The sequence below is a fragment of the Oxyura jamaicensis genome, chromosome 12, assembly GCF_011077185.1.
Source record: "Oxyura jamaicensis isolate SHBP4307 breed ruddy duck chromosome 12, BPBGC_Ojam_1.0, whole genome shotgun sequence".
NCBI classification, from domain to species: domain Eukaryota; kingdom Metazoa; phylum Chordata; class Aves; order Anseriformes; family Anatidae; genus Oxyura; species Oxyura jamaicensis.
The window spans coordinates 4,380,768-4,399,452 of record NC_048904.1 but is presented as its reverse complement, the minus strand read 5'-3'; the positions used below and the strand labels follow the sequence as shown (position 1 = coordinate 4,399,452).

General features: G+C 36.5%; 1 protein-coding gene across 2 annotated transcripts in view; it reads left to right on the top strand.

The window, feature by feature from the left end:
- SYN2 (synapsin II) overlaps positions 1-17,873 on the top strand; it is a 167,918-nt gene extending 150,045 nt beyond the window's left edge. For both annotated transcript variants that reach the window (XM_035337567.1, XM_035337566.1), the window contains 3 exons: positions 10,335-10,395; positions 14,101-14,374; positions 16,984-17,873. In XM_035337567.1, coding sequence (XP_035193458.1) covers positions 10,335-10,395; positions 14,101-14,374; positions 16,984-17,119 — 471 coding nt within the window. In that variant the 3' untranslated portion in view covers positions 17,120-17,873. The remainder of the gene's footprint in view (positions 1-10,334; positions 10,396-14,100; positions 14,375-16,983) is intronic.
- The last annotated feature ends 812 nt before the right edge of the window (positions 17,874-18,685 follow it).

The following is an 18,685-nucleotide window of genomic DNA, read 5'->3' as shown; positions in this document are numbered from 1 at the left end:
ACATATTTTTCTTCTCTGCTTTTTGAAGGAAAGACTGCCTAACAAATAAATGATAAGAGATCACACTACATCTTTTTCTATGAAAGAAGGTAAACATGAGTTTGAGTATTAGTATATGAGAATACTACTGCAAAACAAACCCCTTCCTGGTGTGATTAAATCCATACTAACAGACAGGAGGTGTAATTTATGAATAGCTTGCATTAAGGAGGGTGCTACATTTTCTGATGACCCCTAAAACCATATGTACTACCATATGTACTATATTTCTTTCTCTTAGGAGGACTTTTAAATAGGGGATAAATGGCAACTCTGGCATCATATAACCATAAAACAGATGTATGCAGATTTGTGAAGTAGTATCTTATGGAAACCCGGATCCTTAATATACCTAAGAGATTAGCCTGACTTTCTCTCTGCACAGGGCAAGGCAGCATAGAGACCACAGAAAATGTCTGGACTTTTACTGTACATACAGATTTTACTGTATGCCTCTCTAATTGTTTACTTTTCCAAATTCTTAATCATATTACGCTGTATAAACAAAGCAATATGTATAAACAGTCAATAAGCAAGCAGTATATCTATGTAGGGGTTAATTGAACATCTTCTGTAGTCTGCATTAGCATTCAATAAGTATATTCTGTTGTTAACCTCAGAAAGTTTGTATGCTCTTTGACAGACACCAGTGACTACAAAGGAAATGTTACTAATTCTTTACTTCTTGCTATGTGCATCTAGAAGCCCTTTTAAATCACAGACCCTAGTAAACACATTACTTTTTATGTTAAAACGTTTGTTGACTTACTGTTGTGACTTAAAGAAAAATTAATCAGGCAGCAGCAAGTTGGCTATATCACCAGAAAATTTAAGATATTTTCATCAAGACTTACCAGAGACAATGAAAAATATTGCTAGTGCATATATACACCATAGAACACTAAAACTACAGTTCAATGGTTAAGTCAAAAGCCATTCCTAAAACCGGCATGTTAAACTGATTTTTACAAGTTATTTTTGAATTGTATGTTCACTCCAGAGCTAGCATCTGTTTCACAGCAGTGAGTTTTGGTTCTTTGAATCCCAGCGACATCTTGTGGCCTCTTTCTAATAACTGATTTTTAGGGCGGTGTCTTATTTAGTACTACAACTTAGTGCATCGTATTACAGAAAGTATATCACCTTAAACCAGAAATTGGATATATATTTTGCCAATATAAAATGCTCCCTTTTCAGCCATTTCTCATAACTCTATTATAAAGTATTTACACCATTTAATTTCATTATTTTTAATATGGAATATATTTTAATGTGCTTTTTTAATGTATACATATATAGAAGTGTATTATATATAAGTACACACAATACTTAGCTGTGTATATTTGGAATGAGTTTATTTTAATCAAAGATTTTTTAAAACCTTTTAGTTATTTTATCTTCGTGAAAATACAAGAAAAACAGTTGTTAACATTTTAGATCCTAAATGTATGGAATTAAGAAAAGCAGAAGATAATAGAAATATAGTGGAGCTTGAGCTCAGCCCTTCCTGGTAAAAGGCACAGTGGAGGTACACTTCACTCCAGTTAAATTTACACCATTCAAGTTTAATTATCACAAGTATATAATGGTAGCATGTATTTTACTACACCAAGGATATTTTGTGCATCATTCAATTAGACAGCTATTTGAGGCAGATCCTACGTTCTTCATAGAAGTGATAGAGATCACAACACAAGTGGAGATTCAGACTTACCTGCTGGATTACGGATGTTTTTAAGAGTCCTGGATGAGGTATTTAAAGCAGTCACTATTTCATTACACAAAGTTTGATTTATTTTAAGCATTTGAACTTGATATTCATGTAGTGTAATATTAAAAACAAAGTTCATGCAGGAATAAGTCCTAATATTTTTAATATTGACAACAGTTAAAAAGTGGTGGAACACAACATACAGATGTTGAGATTTTACTAAAAAATTGGTTCTAAAATTTAAGATAACCTATTTTAAAATGGCTATTAGGACCCCGTACCAGTAGATGGAGTAATTACTAAGGAGGTAAGTATATTTTGCTCAGTTCTTTGCTTATTTAGTCTTGTCTCTGAAGAGCAGGAACAGGTAAATAGCTTGCTGTATATTTGCCAGTGATGTATACAAAAATGTTTTTGGTGGTTAGCTGGGAATATATCAATTAAGTGAAAATAATTAAAACAAAACACTAGTAAGTGCTTACCTTTCCTAGTTTGTTTCGAAATAGTGTGCCACAACTAAACAAGTGTGCCTTTACAATGCCTTTTTTCAAAGGCTCTGGTGACATTTAGATAATAAGAGAAAACATACTAAGGGGCGTATATTAAAGATTTAGGACTTAGGATATGCTAACATCAACAGAATTATGTACAAATAAAATAAAAGTTTTGAGTATGTTGCCTGATTTTTTCCCTTTTTTTATTCTGACTACTCTCTATTGAATGCTTATTGCCAGCAGAGCACCTGGAAGAATACATGACTCCTGCAGATAAGCTGAACAAAGCTTAATAACAGAAAGAGGTGCTCACAAAAATACTCATTAGAAGAGAAAACCAAAGGAAAAAGTCCCAGTGGCAAACTGACAGAGTCAAGCATCAGGTCCAGGATGATCAGGATAACTTAAATTGTCTGTAGGGTATGAGGCAGTAGCCTTAGTGCTAATCGTTTTTATAGTGTGGAAGACAACAAAATGATAGCTAAAACTGAAAAACATAACAAATATTACAAATTAATACTTTTCTCAGTTTATTTTAATCATAACAGTACTGCTAAAAATATATATATATTTAAAAAAATCTCTTTTTGCCTTCACTATGCAAAAAAAAAATAATGCTTTTGTTAACTTTTTGATCATTTTCAGCCAGATGATTTTCTGATCATCTACCAATCTACTTTGTGTTGGCAGAAGCAGACACTCTCTGAGAACTCTGAAACTTGATGGTGTCTATCCTCAAGGATAATTTAAACATTTAATTCTTAAGTAATCATGAGCCTACCACTACAGAGTAGTGTGCATGTTCTTAGTAGACTTCTGTGAGGAACAGCTTTCTTGTCCCACAGACTCTTTTGGAGACTTCAAAAACAAATATCCTCATTCCATTATAGAGCAAAATGTAGTCTTTTCAAAATAAGAACAAGGAAAACTTTGATCCTGTCACTATGGAACAGGCAATAGCTGCCACATAAATACGGAGAGTCTAAGTTAGTCTCTCATTGTTTGGTCTTAGTGCTATAATTACTATCATATAAAATCCTTTTGATTTTTTATCATATTGTTCATCTATTTTTGCTATCTGATTTTAATCTAACCTGAACGTAATAGAAATACATTTCTGGGGGGAGGAGGTTTTCCTTGGTCTCCTTTCTTTTCCCCACTGTGGTGGGTGTTTGCCTTTTCCTTTTTTGTTATCATTCTCTGTCTGCACTTGACTTTTTTATTTGATTTCTCTGACCTTTAAATCATAACCTGTTAAGCAAAGCCATTTGGCTTTACTCTGTGTTTAACTTGCAAGGATTCTGTCCATCTCCCCAGCAGTCATCACCACAGTTTATTTTGAATGAGGACCATGTGCTAAGTAAGCATTGTGATTTTTAAACAAGGATAAGCACAAGGAGAAATCATGGAAAAATCCAAAACAGAGCAGCTCATTTTCAAATATTCTTGACTTGTCCATAGGAAAACACAAGCATCCTCCTTTTCCCGTCACCACTTCAGGCACTAATCTAGTGTCCGATCAGTGCACAATCTGGATAGTTGCCAGTAGAGCAAATTTGTCCTCAGCTGCCCGTAGATCATTCCCCAGTGTCTCCCTGCTCCTAGGAGAGACTCAGGAAGGTTTTCAGAGTTCAGACCAACCACTACTGATGCTTCATCCTTGTGGCTGTGTACTTGTGCTGTACCAGGAGAAGCAAGAAACGAGCACATGCAACTGCTGACAGACAAGTCTTGTGTTCTGTTCAGGTTCTGAACTTTGCTTTTATTTGGGGTAGAACTCAGTGACTACTTCTTTCCCAAGCCACCTCCTGCTCCACTATTCTGTAACATTGATACAATCATATTAAATATACCAAGGGTTATAAGACTGGACCTGAGTTAGCTCCATCTTTTTTCAGACTCCGTTTTGAAGCACAAACTTTACTTCTAAATGGATCCAGCAACGATGGATCTTTGGAGCTCCAGATGAAGCTCTGCAGATCTTAATCTCTTCCTGTTCATGCAAGGATCACTTGTCACAAAAATAAAAAATCTGGTTTTGGTTTTGGTTTTATTTAAAGACTGGAGGAGTAGATACAGCATAGCATCAAACAAGGTCGAAGTCTCTGGGTCCCAGGGTCAAAACCTTCCTTACAATTTCAAACAACAACATAGCATCTTGACTCTATCAAGCCCCGAGCAGTACCTTACCCTCTATGTATCCAGAGGTGTCTATGTAAAGGAAGAAAGGAAGTTTAGCTGTCCTGTAACTGGAAAGTCTTCTAGATATGTCGTACCTCTTTCATGTGCCTGGCCACCTATCTCACAGCTCTCTTTCTCTGGTACAAATGTGCACACGCACATTTCAGTCTCAGCTGCTTTAGCACACAGGGGGAGCTGTCTCCTACCACATAGCCCACATTCCTACCTTGTCTGTGGGGAGCAATTTTTCTACTGGGAAGAACTGCCTGAAAGCTGCTGTGCAACTGCATACTTTTAGTGTTCCCTTTTCAAAAACAGAAGTTGAAATCTGGCTTCATTAAGCAAGCGTTGCAATAATATCAGATTGCATCCTTGTCCATTAGAAATACTGACTGCTTCTGGAAGGGACTGTTTAGCTTCTACAAGTGCTGCTACTTCTTCAGAAACTCTTCCTGATAAATTGACATCCTAATTTTTCTCTAGAAACATCATCTTTTTTGGAATTGGGTAGGATTTTATTTTATTATTTTTTTACAAGCAAAACAATAGAAGAGAGGACTGGCATGGACAATGAGAGGTTACCTGTTTCGGTGTCTCAAGGAAAATACTGGAGGCAGAAAATGCTGCCCTTTAACAGCAGTGAGTTCATAATACTCATTCTTAAGACTGTAAAAATATTCAAGAAGAAAACTCTTCTGTAGGAAGTAATTAGTTATCTAACAATAGAAAGCACTTAGTATACAAAATATGTTAGAATACTTTTTTATGCTTAAAAAAACTTTTTCAGTGCATATTGTAGATATTAATCCACGTAAAATTAAGCTGTATAGCTTGTTTTCTCCTATTAGCAGTCATTTCCCTCCCCATTCAGAGGAAGATTTGTCAGGTTTTGTACAGGTAGTTTGGAAAGCTGGTTGAGCAACAACAAAAGTTGGTCTAAATTTTTCATTTGTTTCTGACAACTTCAACATGAAGAAATTCTAGGCGGGCATCAGTTTTGCTGAGTATCTTTTCCATACAGAGTTCCTTAGTGGAGAAGGGCAAAACTGGGCACTGATACTAAAAAAAAAAATGTACAAAGCAGGAGCCAACTCTCCTATAGCTGGCCACTTTGTACTAGACAACATGAAAGTGGCTTCTTTTTAAGGTGTGCCTTAAGGCATCTTTCCATCACCACTGTAAGTAGGCCTGTTTCACTGCCCATCTCAGTCCACAGGGAATGAATAGCAAAAGCTTTGTAGTCCTGTTCAGCACCACTAGCAACACAAGGAAGCATGTATAAGTCACGTAGGCCAGATTCACCCTGTACAGGATGAGGTCGGTACCAGCAACTGGTGAGAATCCCTGCCATGCTCACTGCACACTGAAGGTATGAAGCAGTGAACAACAGTTAGGCACTAAGGAGTTTCTTATGTTTGGATTCTCCATTTCATAATGTCGTTTCAACATCTCATTGCTTTGCTAAGTTACACACCATGTGCTTATTTCCGGCCCAGTTTTATTGGTTCGCATTATGCTTTAGTCTAGCTTGTTTCCTACCCACTTCTTTACCACTACAACATATTTGTAAAAAGCAACCATACTGCCTACAAGCCTCTATTTTGCTAAACTGAGCAAGACACAATCTTCCAAATGTTGTAGGTACGAACTCTTCCTTTATCTGATTAGTTTATATTCATCCCCTTGAACAGGGGTGATGTTCCTCTCTTGTGAGGACAGACTGTCTACGTCTCTGTCACTTTTCAAGCATTCATTTACTATTGACACCTTGCTTAAATGATCTGAATTACCTCTCTGCTTTGCAGTAACGCCTCTTCTTAGTACTCCTGCTTTGTTTTACTTTTATTCTTGTTTCCTATATGAGATCAAACTCAGCCTGCATTTTGACAATTCTCAATTGATCCCTCTATTTCCTGACCTGAAAAATATGGCTTTCCCTTCAAATATTGAAATATCTTAGAAAAGCTTCTAGTATTACATTACAAAGAAAACCAAATGAAACCCAAAAACAACTACATATGCTCCAAGTATAGTTCACAAAATCTTCAAACTCAGCCAAATCGATATCAATTTTTGCTGGGACTCAGTTGAGCGTCTCTCATGCCCAAGGGCTATTTCCCTGACAAGTTGCTGCTTTTGCTCCCACCCATTTCAGCATTCTTCAGATTATTCAAAATTCAGATAGATATGAATCCAATCTGCATTTATATAAATATAAAAGACAGAAAAAAGAAGTAGTACCACTGATCAAATTTTAATACATCATGCTTGGAAAAACAGATTTTTTCTGCAGTTCTACCCCAAAAAATTCTAAGGAAACCATTTCAGGTGAATGTTGAAAGGAAGGAAGTGCTACAGAGACACCTACAGACACTTGTCTTCTAGGTAAGTAGCTGTGCTTCTGCTTTGGTTATAATTAATTTAGCCAGTATTCTAAACAGCACTGTACAACCAAAGCATTGTTATATGCAGAGCTGAGAAATCACTACTGCGTATTTGCAGTATTCATGTGGCTTAGAGGCTTCCACAAATAAAGCTGTATTTTTTGTAATAGTTATGTAAACAGTAAATCCCCTTTGAAGAGGAGAGATTCTATAAGCAGCTCTAGATGATGTTACTATCAACATCAGCAATCCTGTCTTTTGGGGGAATTTGGATGTGATGTGAAAGCCGTACTCCATAAAATGGAAACCAGAAGGGCTCCTTACCCCAGCAGTTACCATACCTCAACTTGGTAGTCCTAAACCGTACTGAAAACTGTAGTTTAGTTTCTGTACTACGAATTACTGTACCATACTGTACTACTAACTACTAAGCCCTGAGCATCCAAGTAAGAATCTGTCCAGGGCTATTTTCCATGACATACTCTGCATTCTGATCCTCGATTCCTGTAAGGTTTGAATTAAGCAGTAAGCAAGTTTGTAGATCAGCACTGCAGTGCAGGAAAACACGTTCGTACTAAAAGAAACTGGTAGGAGGGTGAACTTCTAGGCTGGGCAACAAAGGAAAAAAAAATAACAGGAGGGGTGAAAACATCTGCAGGACAGGTCTAGTCCAGCATCTGTGTTCAGAGAGATTGTGTTGCCTATGAGGAGTTAGCAGCTCTTACAATTACATTGGCACACCACCTTGGAGAGGTGAGAAGTAACACTCTGTAGTCAATTTGCCAACAACTGGTGTTTTAGAAGAAGTCTGGATTTTATTAAAGGCCTTGGCTCAGGACAGCAAACAAGACTGTGGTTCAAAGCCTCTATTAAATGTCAAGTATCAAGGTTTCTGACTGTCTGGAAAAAAAAAAAAAAGAAAAAAAAAACTCTTGAAAAGGACTGGATTACTACAGACCATTGAAAAAACATGAGTAAGATTTCTCAATTAGGAATGTAGTGCTAATTAGTCTTTTTGGGTCAGCCTGGGTGGGTTGGCTAATTAGCAAAAGTAATATACCCATGTGATTGGCCTGGAGTGTGGGTGAGGTTCCTGGAAGCACCAGGTGATATCTGGTGAAAAAAGGATGTGTGGGTGGTAAAATCAGGACAGCTGCATCAATGACTGGAGTGGGGGAAATATATCTTCAACAGAAAAGGCACAAAAGCTCTGAGCTTTCAGAACAGTTGAGGTAAGGATTAGCAAGCTTCTGTAAGGCTTATTGAAAGCCTAATTTAGGATAAAATAATTTCATGGTAAGATGGAGAGATATGCAGGCTGCATAAATACTGATGTTGTCAAGTCAGTTAAGTGGTGTGTGTGATAAAAGCTGAGACCATTCTGGTGCAAGAACAAATGGTAGACTTGCTTCAGCCTCAAGGCACAGAGGAGACAGAGGCCCTACAGATGTTGTTTTAACATTCAAGTAGGTGTGAGTTTTAATCACCAGCTTTTGTTCTCAGTTTCTAAATAAAATATGAGTTTTACCTATATAATATCTTACTGTTGTTTTAGTAGAAAAATAGCCACATTCATATCCTCTAGTCTTTGTCTGCCACTGCACAGAGCTATTCAGATTGTTTTATGGAGCTCTGTAAGGCTAGGAAGTCTATCACAGGGTAATAGTAATAACGTTCTTCATAAGATACTACGCATGCTTTCTAACAAAAGACCCATGATTGGTTCAGTCCTCCAAAAAGAGTCTTTTGGAAGTCCTTAAGCCCCCGTACTCACATTTTCACTTTAAGGACGCGCTCCATGTGTCATACTTCAACACCAAAGGAAACAGAAGCTGTCTGTGATAGAGAACACCCAAATGCCCTAAGGTGTACAGGGGAAGGTGCCAGGTGCATCTGAACAATAGTACTAGAATATGAAAGGAGTTAGCTCCTCTAGGGCAGCTTTTCAAGGTTTCCACTCTCCCTGCTAATTTTCCCAGTATCCAGGGAGTTACTGGTGTATATATGTATTGTTTAAATGAGCTCCAGTGCATCATACAGAGCAGGTATCACAAATACTTAAGGTGTCACTGAAAAAACACATTGGATAAAAAGTGAACTTTTATATGTGGTTCAGAAAATTAGAGAAAGGAGACAAACAAAACAAAGACTTTACCCCACACTAAAACATGTCAGATTATCTGCTGGCAGTGTCTTTCCTTATCAAATTCTCTTTTTACGTATCCTCATCCTTACATCGATGGTTACCAAGAGCTATGTAACCGGATCAGTTAAAATGAGAAGCAGATTTTGCCTCATTCATTTTGTACATATAATTTTTACCCTTCATTTGGTTTCTGAAGGCTGGTAACTCTGAATAATTAGAGTTTTGGACCTGTCCTATTTCCTTTTATTTATGTATCTAAACAGAAGAAGCAATTTGGAACAGCTGCATACAATAGAGTGTTGTTGTCTTGTAACATTTAGAAAGTATCGTTTCTAGATTGCTGTGCTGAAATTTGCATCACTATGACCAAGATTTATTTCTATGGTTCTGAGATCAAATGCAAATCTATTAGAAAGAAAACAGTAAGTTTTACAAAAAACATGCTTAATTAATGTTACATTTATTATTTAATGCATTCTGTTTTTTTCCTCAACAGATGGCAGTTTAATCTCTGAATCCTTAAAAAAAAATCTAAGCTATTACATCCAGTGATTTAACATGTTTCATTTTTTAAAAAATATTAGAGATGGGCCCAAGACAAAGCTTGGATTCAAATCCTAATGTTCCCAGAGGGTGTTCTGCTCCAAGGTTTTGGTTCAGGCCCATCTTTTCCTCTGGACAAGTATACATTTGAAAATGATACTGCCAAATAAATCTCCTGTTTTGAAAAGTTAAGTATTACATGTGTTTCTAATAACATGTCAGATGGAGTAGCATGAAGTAATTTTAATTATTTTCATTATTTGTCTGTGGTTTTTGCTTCCTTCTTTAATTTTGCTTAGCAAAACAGCTAACCTAGAGTAGTCCATCTTTCTTCCCATTTACAGTCCGAGAATCAAAGTGAAACTACTGCTGCTGTGCTACCACTTCCAGAAACAAATAAATGTAATTAAAAGTACATTATTTCTTGAATTGCACAAAGATACCTGTTGAAGTCCCCTTTCTATTCAGTCTATCCTAAAAAAGAAAGCAGAAGTGATGAGATACAAAAAAGTGTTTCAAGGTGCTAGGAACTGAAGGAGAAAGACCATACAGAAATAGCGGTGAGATTTGAGAAGGCACTCCTTACATCACGATCACATGCTGCAAAGGGAAAACATTTTTATTTTTTTTCAGAACTCAGCTTTGAATTAGTCCAGATTCATATGTCATGGCAGGCAGCAACTAAATTAGAAAATGTTATCTGGAATAAATTAAAATTATATGTTCAGCCCCCAAACGTTAAAGAGATTTCTAATGAAAATAAGGACAAATTAGTGGAAAATTGGGACTAAGCTACTCTAATTTTTTTCTCTTCTGTTTTCAAATATATTTTCCAGAGTGGATCACTAAAGGAGCCAGAGCCAAACAAAATCCCACCTCAGCGACCACCACCTCAAGGTTGTTTACAGTACATTCTCGACTGTAATGGCGTTGCAGTAGGACCAAAACAAGTCCAGGCTACTTAGATAATTGAGACTAAAAGCAAGGGTTAAAACAAAAATTATAAAAGAAAAGAAACAAAAAACACAATCTTAAAAGCAAACATACCAGTTTTGTTCAATTTTGCATTGTTCAATGCTGACCTGGACTGTGTTTTTTCTATGCAGTGTCAACTATACCGTCTGGTTGTTTACTTGTTCATGTCTGTGCGTGTAATGCTTACCTACCTTTCTCTGTAAAATTTGTGATTTCAGGGCTGTTGTCAACAGTGTACAAAGAATGTGCCTCTTTAGAGCCCAGTGCAACTGTATGGATGGTTAGACAGTATTTTTTGAGTATTATATATCGTTCAGTAAAATACCACCGAGGTTCAAATATAAATACTTTTGCTTACTCTGTGAGTGTGTGCACAGTATACTCATCGCCTTTATTTGTGTGTGTGTGTGTGTGCATGAGTATTAGATAAGTGATCCAGATATATTTTTTAAAGCCTAGATTAGAATTTGCTGGTGAGGCTTTCTATTTATAATTTTATAAAGTTTGTTAACATTTGAGTTTTACTTATAAGCAAGTGGAAGTCTAATATTTCAGAGACTCGACAAGTATGATACAGTTCTTCCCAAGGAATATTTAAAATATCTTCTATTTTACATACTGGTATTCATATTTTTAGTATTTCTGCATTGAATTATTAGCTACAAAGCTATGTAAATGGGCCACCTATGTGCAATATCTCAGTGGAAGTGTGAGTATTTAATGTATCTTATTTCAATTAAGTAGTTCCTTTTGTTGTCATTCCGAATTAGTAGTATCTATGGAGATTTTTAAATAAAACAGTAATGCAAATACTTTCAAAATCTTATACTCACCTGAGTTAAAGCCCAGGTTATTTGGTGAGAAGTACCTCAAGGACTGTTAAACTTCCTGTAAGAGCTCATTTTTTTCCAAATACTGAGATGTTGGGAGATGGTAGACCAAGGTACCTTTAACCATCTAGAGATCTTGCCCTTTGATTGGAATGCAATGTTGATGGTTTTCTTTACTAACTCAGGTCTATGATTTTAAACCTAGAAATATCAAGATAGCTATAAAGAAAATTCAGTCCCAGCATTACCCACATAAATAGGGTTTATAACAATTGTTTAAAATCAAATGTGCAAAAAGACTTGAGATGCCTGACAACTGCTATATTTTCTATAGGAAGATTATTTATGATTTTTGCATAAGCAATTTATAGTGTAATATTACAAGAAATGTACAGGTGGGCAGTTAATCTGTTGTGAGAAATCTAGCCTACAGTCACAAGCTACACAATGCTAGCATACCATAAAACTTAGTCGCAAGTGAGCCACAAAACTGTAATTTGAATTTAGAATATGTACAAAGATGAGTAGTGGCCATTAGTTTAGTGCAAACAGTTTTGTTTAAAGGGAAAACAGCTTTATGTTCTACTTCTGTTTTCCCTACAAACATTGGAAAAAAAATTATCAGTGAGAATCATCGTTCTTAGCATTTCTTTTCTTTGTACAAGCTGGCTGGTAAGATGAGAATTAAGGTATGCATTATTAGCTATTTAAATGTTTGTGGTAAGTGCTACTGTTTACTACCTATCAGTAACTTACATGAATATTTTGCTTTAGTGATCAGCATTTGTCTGGGTCAGTAATCATTCCAATGATGGCATTGGATATTTTGTTCTGTATTAAGGAAGTTCCACTTAGAATCAGGTTCACAAATCCTTACCTCCAGACACCATACAAGTGAATAAACAATACTGCCCTGGGGTGAAGAAATGAATCTGATGACTGATTTTATTTAAAGCAGTTGGTATTTTTTGCATGTAGTAGTACAAGTCTTCACAAGTGCTTTTCACACGACATTTGTGAGCTGTGTGTGCAAAGAAGAGATGGGTGTTTCAGACAGGATTTCAGCTTGTTGACTGTAAAGGATTTACAAGGGCACACACTATTGCTACATACCACAGACAAGAAGCAAGCCAAAATGTCTCTCTGCATGTAAGCATGCTTAGGTGCAATATTGTGGGTAACAGGGAACAGATGTTTTACAGTGTAGGCTTAATGTTCAGTTTTGTTGAGTTATTTTTGGTAAAAGTTTCTTTCATGATTGTTGCCTTTTGTACAACCCAGCTGCAAGAAAGTGAGCAAATGCTGGAAGTGTGACAGCAGTATATCTTTTATGTGAAATATCTTGTACAGCTTAATGTGCAATAAAAGAAAGTTATATCTGTCTTCAGTGTAAAGTTTCTGGCATTCAAGCCTGTATATACAAGTGGGGGAAAAGAAGCCTTTCTTTTTTTCAGTATTGAGTGAAGGGAGACTAATAAGCAAATGATCCTTATTAAGATGTTGCAAGACCGTGTTATCACCTTCAAATATTTCCTACAAAAGTGGTTAAAATTAATAAACGATGAAGGCACATTCCTTAACATACAGTACGTGCTATTTATCTTTCTGCACCACAACACACTGCTACAACTGTATTAAAACTTCTTGAAGCATTAGTACGTGCTGTTCTCAGACACATACACTGGGATCTCCTATAGAAAGTGGAAAAGTATAATAACAATTAAAAATATATATATTGCAACAGTACTTCCAGGTATGAATATTTTCTTTTAGAGACCCATGCAAGTCTTTTACTTGCACTGAATATCTGTGTAAGACTAAAAATTCCCAAATATTCAGAACATCTAGATCAGTTGCCTTGTATATTTATTGTTCAGCAAAGTTCTTTTCCTTACTGAAGCATTATAAAAACAAATCTCTCAGAATTTCAACCTGTCCCTTCCTCCCCTTAACTCAGATGTCCTGTGTGCTTTGTCACATGCAAGAGTAAAGTTTGTTTTAACAAATATCATCCAAGGAAACCACATTCGGACATCTGATGTGAGATAAGAGCAGCATGGCCACTGATATCTGACGCAGCACTATTTCAGTCAGAAAGAGGAAAAAAAAACCCTCAGTGATGATGTAGCATCTTTCAGCCATGGATTTCACAATCAAGTCTCTACTACACGTGGTAGTTCCACACTTGCTACCATATTTTTTCACTGTAATTCCTTCACAGTGGGAAGATCTCCTTGGTAAAGAATTAATAATGACTTTCTTTTGTTTCTTGCAATGTTCTTGATGTATCTCACCAAGAAGTTAAATAAGTTATCAAAAGACTTTGAATTAGCCAGAAAGTTTTCAATATAAAGTTGTTAGTTGCTGTAAGAATGAATCTAAGAGAAATATTACAATAATAATTTCTAAACTTTGGAGGAACAAGATTGTAATAACTACACAGAAGATAGTAGCTGCATTGCTGAATTAGATATTATTGGTATATTCAGTTTTCTCACAGCCTCTCCTTTAGCTGGGCCAAAATTATACCGGGTGTAACTCCACTAATCTAATTTGAAGTCAGTGGAGTTATTGCTGGGATAAATTTGGGGCTTCTTAGCGTATTTGTGGATGAATCAGATGGCTCCAACTGTGATTAGTAGTGTTGACTACGTTAAGCTGAAGTCCACATCAGTAGAATTTTGCCTCAAAAGTAAAATTAATCACATTCAAGGATTATTTTAAAGTGTTGGATATGAATCTAATAAGAACTCTTTAATACTATAACATTATGAAGTTTTTCTTGTACTGAACCTAGGGGGCCCAGTGCAACCCCAAGGAATGCAATCACAAAGCCAGGAGCCATTGCAGCCACAGCGCATGTACCCCCCTGGGCAGGCAGCAAAGCCCTCAGCTTCCCAGCCACAGCGTCCGCCTGGACCTACAACCCAGCAACCGCGTGCCCAGGCTCAAGGTCCCTCCAGCACCCGATTAGCAAAGGAAGCAGAGCCACAGCCTGCGCCACAGCCACAGCCCGCGCCACAGCCACAGCCTGCGCCACAGCAGAAGCCTCAGTCTCATCCCCAACTTAAGTAAGATTTGCTTTATCAGTTTTCTTGTCTCCTCGTGATACGCTTAGATTTGTCATTGCAGCTGTAACCTGGGACCTGGTCTAACATTCATGAAAGGATATACAGACGTTACCAAGTCTAGAACGACGCAAAAAAAGTTTCAGAAAGCTTATTATGTTTATCATTAGGAAGAGAGTAGCAGTAGTTATATCCTGTGCTACACAAAATTTCATATATTTGTTGTGCAATTTCTGCCCCAACTAGGTCTGATGTAAAAACTCTTCATCTTTTTTTTTTTTTTTTTTTTTCTTTTTATGTCACTGACTCATGATCTGGGTGTGCTGTAAGCTTGCACAGAAAAGAGGAAGTCTTATCTGTTTCAACTTTTAACCTCGCAGTCACTCAAGGAACAGATTCCAGTTTCAAAAGGCCTATCTCAGAAACAATGCAAATGAACACGCTGCCAAGCCGTGTTTCTTGCAGTCACACTCTGGTCATGGTTATACATTGCTACTGACTGTATGGCACGAGTAACTCAGGCAGGCCCTCCCCTTGCACAGACAGCTGCCTGCCGTTTCCTCACTGCTGGAAGGTTCTGCTGGGCACAGCACGCCGCTGGTGCTCTCTCTGGGCAGCCACATGCTGCAGCACAGAATGTGAGAAGGATGTGTAGCTACACATCCTCTCGCAGCTTTAACCCCGTCAGCAGAAAACACGGAGAAGGTGTTAGTAATGATTTGCTGGTTTTCAGCTTAGTGATCCTGACACACACTACTTCCAGTAAAGTCAAAGATGCACTGTACTTATTTTGATAAATACTTGTAAGTACTTATAAGCACTTATTTTGACAACTTCTTGCATGTAGTTGTTGTTTTATCCAGTAATGCAGATCCCCCTTTTCCACCCACTCATTTGCTAATGCTAGTGTGAACCAATTCCGAGTCCTCCCCTGAGCACAAGTCAGTGGAACAGACTTGTTACGTGACAAGATGCAAAGATGACAATAGTCAAAAAAGGTCAAGTATAGTTGCTAATGAAGGAAAGATTTTCCTTGCTTTCCTAGGACAATGTATTTCTTTAGTTTTATAATCATTCAGCTTGGATTAATTCATCCACTACTTAAGTATGCCTAAAGAATAGGGAGGTCAATTTTCTTAAGCAAGATGGAAGACTCTAAATTAGTTTAAAACTTAACTTGTGCATTTCTGACATTTAGCAAAAGTGGTGACAAACAGGTATGGAAAAACTGTACCATATACATTTTCCCAACTTTCTCCCTTTCCTCAAGTCAATTGTTCAAATGGAGATTCATTTTTCTCTTCCTTGAGTGGAAGAGAATAGTCTGTATTTAAAACAAACAAACAAAAAGAAATTACAGATTTTAAAATGCAAGCCATATTAAGAAGAGTTTTTCTAACTTCCAAGAAGCAGTTTTAGATCCACACCAAGACTCAAATCTCCTGCCTGTAGGATTAACTCTATTTGCATGTGCATGCTTTGTATTCACCCACATGCTGTTGCCTAACCTGTATGTACATGTTATTAATCTGTGAATAAATATTTAATTAGGCTACTTATTGTGTTACTAATCAAGTCAAGTGCTGCTTCCCACCCTCCCTCTTTCAGTGAGTACAAACAAACATTTATCAGTCTATTCTCATTAACACAACTATAATTTATGAAAAACCTAAAACGCCCGTAGCACTGTTTGCTGTACATTATTAGTTCAGAGGCAGACTTGCAAGCCATGGAGAGTATAAAACAACCTGAATAAGGAAAGTGTTTCGGTTTTACTGTAGCCAAAACTGAAATCCTATTATTGTACTGAGATAAAAATGAAATCAGTTAACTAGTTTTACTAATGCATGGACGTCTTCATAAAAAGATTATAACTCATTGCTCTTCTCTATTTAAATTCAAGCCTACCTTTTAAATGTTATTTTACCTGAGTTAGTTTTAAACTTCAGACATTTTCCTTCTTGTACGTTATTTATCCATACTTACAGAGACTTAAACCATGATTACATAATAGCACTAAAAACAGAATATGATTACTAGAATTAATGCTTACAGGCAAGCAAAATGATACCCAATTTGAGGAATTTTTTGAAATAGGAATAGTGTCATTATACTTCCACTGAGGATGAAATATATCTAACACAGCAGTGGAGTACATTACAACTTTAGGATTTATGCTTCAAACTCTTATTGATATACCTGATTTTTCTGTACACATATATTTTTTCACAGACTTCAGGAACATGATTATCCATCATCCTGTGCTGGGCAGTGATTTGAATTAAGAAGACAGGCCCAGTTTTTCCTTAAGTTCTAATTTCTGTCATCCAATTTACTGGACCTGTTTCAGATCTGTAAAAGGCAGTGTATCCTCTAACAAAAAGATTATCCTACTTTGCAAATCAAACTACAGAAAGAACATGCTGTATTGCAGCAGCTCTCTATGCTACATCTAACTTTATTACTTGTGTTGAATATCCATTTTGTTCACATAGAAACTGTCTACATCTCATGGATATGTTTCATTTTCTCATAATTTATATGAGTTATTTGTGGATGGAAGTTGATGGACAATATGACCATACAAAACATGTTATATTTTTGTCTTGCAGCAAGTCGCAGTCTTTGACAAATGCCTTCAGTTTCACAGAATCATCCTTCTTCCGATCATCTGTGAATGAAGATGAAGCAAAAGCTGAAACCATTCGAAACTTGAGGAAATCTTTTGCTAGTCTTTTTTCTGATTAGCCTGCTTCATCTAAATGCACATAGCGTATAGTCTGAAAACTTTGTGAATGTTACATAGGTTTTGTTTTCCCTGTGACAGTATCCTTCTCTCCTGTGCTAACTGTTGTATTAAGCAATATGTTAAACTTACACAAAACCAGAAGAAGGACTTTGTTGAGATTCCATTCAGGAACATGTATAGAGGTAAAGAAAGAAGAGTTCTATTATTAACACAGAATGCCGAATTCTGTGGTCCTTATCCATTGTAATATTGTGGCCTTACTGTGACTGAACTATATAATCCTATTTGAGACTCCTTTGTAGAACTGTGTTAATAAAGCATTGAGTTATGGGTTTCTTCTTGCTTTACCCATTTCCAATGCATTGCAGTGCATGTGTATTTTGTGCGTAAATGTTCTGTACTGCAGGAGTATAGTCTTGGTTTGTTCTTGCCTCCCAAATTTAGGAGGCAATTCACACTGACGTTCTTGTCAAGCTGCATAAATAGTGTGAGAAGGTGAAGCACTTTCTTCTTCCTTATACAATCTTTCCATCAGCTGATTGTAGACTTCTGATGTATTGCTGACAGTTATCAGTACACAAATTAATGTCCTAAGTAGAGTGTATATGTACTACTGTATCTCCATATGTCTATTTAAATTTATTTCCAAATTGTAACCATAACTGGTTTTAGTTGCAAAGAATATGCATGATGTTACCCTTATTTTTGTGAGCACCTTCTAATAAATGTAAAGTCCCAGCCTGATTTAAAAAATGTCTTTGACAAAGCTTGTTTCAACATCAGTATGTATAGTTTATTTTAACTGATATCAAAAGGGTACTTTTGTGATTATAAAATATTGAACATAAGCCACAACTGGAGAAAATAGACTATCAGAAATAATTCCCTTTTAGACAGGCATCAAAAATATACCTTTTAGGAAACACATTTATATTTTCTAATAAGTCATGTATTTTTTAAATAACTTGTGAAAACAGAATTGATCTCAGACTTTGGGGTAATAGCAGCATATTTTTTTATTATCTAAATGAAACTCAAGTTGATTAGTAATCTCTAGACTATCCCTTTCCAAATGAAAACCATGCCATTCTGCCTATCATGAATTATATGCAGCAGTATTCCTTGCTAGGAAACAGTGCTAGCAGGAGAAACAAGAGAAAATAACTGCTATATTAGCATGTTCAAGGGAGAAAGCGAGCAACACAAGTTTACTTTTAAACCCTATGGAATTTGTAGTGGGTTTGTAGAAATGCATCTATTTGCCTCAGATGTACTTTGTGTACTAACACATACACAAGTGTTAGTTTATGAAGTACAGGTAAATCACAGTAACCCTTTGAAGGCATATGTCCTTTCAGCAGTTTTGGATTCCTTTGGATGAAGAGTCTGGCTTGGGCCAAGAATTTGGCAATGAAGCATGGAAAGTTTCACCTCCAGTGACGTCAGAATTAAGTTTGTACATTAGTATCTGATAACTCTCTGTCAACATGGTCTAAGTTGATGATCTTAGCATATATATTTCCTGAAAAGCAGGCATGTCTAAATCACAGGCAACACAACTGATA